Source organism: Bos grunniens, chromosome 7 (genome assembly GCF_055505025.1).
Source record: "Bos grunniens cultivar Pamir isolate PY7600 chromosome 7, Bosgru_T2T1.0, whole genome shotgun sequence".
In the NCBI taxonomy this organism is placed as follows: domain Eukaryota; kingdom Metazoa; phylum Chordata; class Mammalia; order Artiodactyla; family Bovidae; genus Bos; species Bos grunniens.
In genome coordinates, this window is record NC_141171.1 from 42214933 (window position 1) to 42219616 (window position 4684).

General features: G+C 38.7%; 1 protein-coding gene across 1 annotated transcript; it reads right to left on the minus strand.

Moving 5' to 3' along the window:
- Nucleotides 1–224: 224 nt before the first annotated feature.
- On the minus strand, nt 225–3126 carry LOC147369237 (olfactory receptor 2T29-like). Its single transcript, XM_086413613.1, has one exon. The coding sequence runs from the start codon at nt 2382–2384 to the stop codon at nt 1431–1433; it is 954 nt and encodes a 317-aa protein (XP_086269739.1). The 5' UTR covers nt 2385–3126; the 3' UTR covers nt 225–1430.
- Nucleotides 3127–4684: the final 1558 nt, after the last annotated feature.

Sequence of the window (4684 nt, forward strand, 5' to 3'; positions counted from 1 at the left end):
ATTTATTTATATTTCTTAGAATTTTTAATATACAAGATCTTATCATTTGTGAATAGAGAGAGATTAAGTTACCAGAATACCTTATCTGTCTCCTGAGAAATCTGTTTGTGGGTCAACAAGCAATAGTTAGAACCAGACACAGTACAATGGACTGGTTCAAAATTGGGAAAGGAGTACAACAAGACTATATATTGTCACCCTGTTTATTTAACTTACATGCAGAAAACATCATGTGAAATGCTAAGATGGATGAATCACAAGATTGGAATCAAGATTCCTGGGAGAAATATCAACAACCACAGATATGCAGATGATACTACTCTAATAACAGAAAGAAAAGAGGAATTAAAGAGCACCTTGATGAGAGTGAAAGGACAGAATGAAAAAGCTGGCTTGAAACTCAACATTAGAAAAAAGAAAAGAAACCTAAGGTCATGGCATCCATCCTCATCACTTCATGGCAAATAGAAAGGGAAATAGTGGAAGCAGTGACAGATTTTATTTTCTTGGGCTTCAAAATCACTATGGATGGTGACCGTAGCCATGAAGTTAAAAGATGCTTGCTCTTTGGAAGGAAAGCTATAACAAACCTAAACAACGTTTTAAAAAGCAGAGACATTGCTTTACCAACAAAGGTATATATAGACAAACTTCTGATTTTTCCAGTAGTCATGTATGGATGTCAGGGTTGGACTGTAAAGAGGGCTAGGCACCAAAGAATTTATGTCTTTGAACTGTGGTGTTGGAGAAGATTCTTGAGAGTCCCTTGGACAGAAAGGAGATGAAACCAATCAATCTTAAAAGAAAATCAACCCTGAATATTCTTTGGAGGGACTGATGCTAAAGCTGAAGTTCCAATACACTGGCCACCTGATATAAAAAGCTGATTCACTGGAAAACACCCAGATGCTGAATTTGAGCAAATTCTGGGAGATAGTGGAAGACAGAGAAGCCTGGCATGCTGCAGTCCATAGGGTCACAAAGAGTCAAAAATGGCTTAGTGACTGATTAACAGCAATTACAATTACGGCACAAACTACATTTACAGTTCAAATTCCTTCCAGGTAGGATCCATGCATTACTCAGATTTTAAACTAATTTCATCTATTTTTAAAAAATTATAATGTAGTATAAGAAATGTTTAATAAAAGCATTTCCATGAGTAAGACATCATGCTGTGTGATCATTAGCTCTGGACCTAAAGAAAGGCCAGTTCTAGGGCAAGATACATTGTTGCACAAGGCTTAAAGAAAGCATAAAGAATGCTCACCTCCTACTGGAAGGGCCCTGGACTGCCTATCAACTCTCTCAGGGATGAATATGGGATTTACATCATGGCATGAAATTCTGAAGAATAATATTGGCAAAAGACTATATATTTCTGATGTACAGTGAAGGAAAATAAACCATTAGTACAAAAATGCCTTAATTTACAGTATTGTGACAGATCCCATGTTTAACATTTTCTTTAGAGCCCCTGTGACATCCTTATTCCTAAGACTATAGATTAAAGGGTTAAGAACAGGAGTGAGTATGGTGTAAAATGCAGATACAATCATATCCTTCTCAGGGGTGTGGTAGGAACTGGGGAGCATGTAGGTATAGATGGCAGCTCCAAAGAACAGGATGACCACAGTCATGTGGGAAGAACAAGTAGTGAAAGCCTTCTTCCTGCCCTCTGCTGAATTCATCCTGTGGATGGTGAGGAGGATGAATGAATAAGAGCTTGAAATGACTGTCACAGGGATGAGGAGCATGAGGACACAGCACAGGTACATGAGTGTCTCATACAGGGAAGTGTCTGAGCAGGAAAGCTTCATTACAGCAGGGACCTCACAGAAGAAGTGATGGATCTCCCTGGTTTTGCAGAAGGGGATGGTCATGGTGACTGGTGTGAGCATAAAGCCATCCACTGATCCCAGGAACCAGCAGCCAGACACCAAGAGATGACACACTCTATGGTTCATGAGAATAGAATAACGGAGTGGATGACAGATGGCCACATAGCGGTCATAGGCCATGGCAGCCAGAAGAAAAAATTCTGAACCTACTAGAGTCAAATAGAGAAACATCTGCATTCCACATTCAGAGGCTGAAATCTCATTCACACCCATGACCTGGTCCATGAGCATCTTTGGCACAGTGACAGAAATGTACATCACATCCATGAGAGACAACTGACTAATAAAAAAATACATGGGAGTTTGAAGATGGGCATTAGAATGTATCAGAAGGATCAGGATGCTATTACCAGACAGGGCCATCAGGAAAATCACAAAAATGACCACACAAAGGAGAGCTGGGTGCTTGGATTGACTGAAGAGTCCCATGAGGATGAAATCCAACTGTCCAGTGTGGTTGGCCACCCAGGTGGAGTTGTCCATAAAGTTTCACCTAGATAAGCAAGGAGAGCTTTGTGATTAATAGATTGCAATATGGTCATGCAATATGACCACCTGATATTAATGTTTAGTGAGCTTCTGCTGCATGTGCGTTTGTGTTTTTGTCTGTGTGTACATACACACCTGCATGCACAGCCATGTATGCAATCCAGTTGTGCTAATAAGAGGAGATGTTATGGGGTTGTAGATTTGAGGATTATAAGATTCCTTCAATTAAATACATTCTTCGAAAGAGAAAGAATTCACAACTTGTCTTTTGGTGAATATATTGTGGGTTAAAACAATCAGTTACTAATAGTAAGTTTGCCAAAGTTCAATGTCATGAGATGTCCTGATGCAAACTCTACGTAAATATATATTAAAGCAAATAAGAGTATATAAATATAAATAAGTATAATATATACTTCCAATTTTAACTGTGGATAAGCAGAGTTTCATAGAGAATCCCTTCTCTATTTTATCTAGTACATGCTTCTGCAACTTCATCTCCTTATAGTTCCTGCCATTTGTTTCAAATATCGGGGAACAGAACTAGCATTTAGAAGGTCACAGACATTTACAAGACAAGGCATTCATTGTTTTGCAAGCATTATCTGCTTTATTGCCTACAGCAATCAAGTTTTCATGGAAAAAGATGCATAAAGGAAAACTGAATAACACTGAGAAGTCTCTGACTCCATGTAATCTGTCCCCTATCTTGCTGCTCACAGTACATATCTGTGTTCAATGCTGAAGACAAATAAAAAAAAAAAAAATTAAACTTGGTTACACTTAAGGAGATCATAATCAGTCAATGAGGGAGAAATATTACATAAATGTGATTTAAACTAGAATATTAAAAGACATACAAAATAAATTATTAAGAACAGTAGGAAAAAAATACACCTGAACTTTCTTAAGAGAATTAGTAGTTTCTCCTAAAATTTTTATCAGGCAGATTACATTTTGGAGCTTTTCATTTTCTTACATGTTAAATGTTAAGTTTTATAAGTCCTTATCAACAAGAGTTCATCTTTGCATGAAATGTTCCTTTGGCATCTCTGATTTTCTTGAAGAGATCCCTAGTCTTTCCCATTCTGTTGTTTTCCTCTATTTCTTTGCATTGATCACTGAAGAAGGCTTTCTTATCTCTTCTTGCTATTCTTTGGAACTTTGCATTCAGATGTTTATATCTTTCCTTTTCTCCTTTGCTTTTCGCTTCTCTTCTTTTCACAGCTATTTGTAAGGCCTCCCCAGACAGCCATTTTGCTTTTTTGCATTTCTTTTCTACGGGAATGGTCTTGATCCCTGTCTCCTGTACAATGTCACGAACCTCGTTCCATAGTTCATCAGGCACTCTATCTATCAGATCTAGGCCCTTGAATCTATTTCTCACTTCCACTGTATAATCATAAGGGATTTGATTTAGGTCATACCTGAATGGTCTAGTGGTTTTCCCTACTTTCTTCAATTTAAGTCTGAATTTGGCAATAAGGAGTTCATGGTCTGAGCCACAGTCAGCTCCTGGTCTTGTTTTTGCTGACTGTCCAACCTAGATAGCATATTCAAAAGCAGAGACATTACTTTGTCAACAAAGGTTCATCTAGTCAAGGCTATGGTTTTTCCTGTGGTCATGTATGGATGTGAGAGTTGGACTGTGAAGAAGGCTGAGCGCCAAAGAATTGATGCTTTTGAACTGTGGTGTTGGAGAAGACTCTCAAGAGTCCCTTGGACTGCAAGGAGATCCAGCCAGTCCATTCTGAAGGAAATCAGCCCTGGGATTTCTTTGGAAGGAATGATGCTAAAGCTGAAACTCCACTACTTTGGCCACCTGATGCGAAGAGTTGACTCATTGGAAAAGACTCTGATGCTGGGAGGGATTGGGGGCAGGAGGAGAAGGGGACGACAGAGGATGAGATGGCTGAATGGCATCACTGACTCGATGGACGTGAGTCTGAGTGAACTCTGGGAGTTGGTGATGGACAAGGAGGCCTGGCGTGCTGCAATTCATGGGGTCACAAAGAGTCAGACATGACTGAGTGACTGATCTGATCTGATCAACAAGAGGAAATATTGGCTCCACTTTCTGGGAAGAGTTTAGAAATGCTTATGATGCAGTAGTATTTCAAGTAGAATTTCAGTTTCAAATATATTTTATGTTCTTGCAATAATCCCAAGACTGATTACAATATTCAGCTTATTAACAATCCCATGTTCTAGAGTGATGAAGCTGCAGACAACTTTGAAAGTGAATTTGGTGATTTAACATAGATATACAACAAATTTGCCACACATTGCATTAA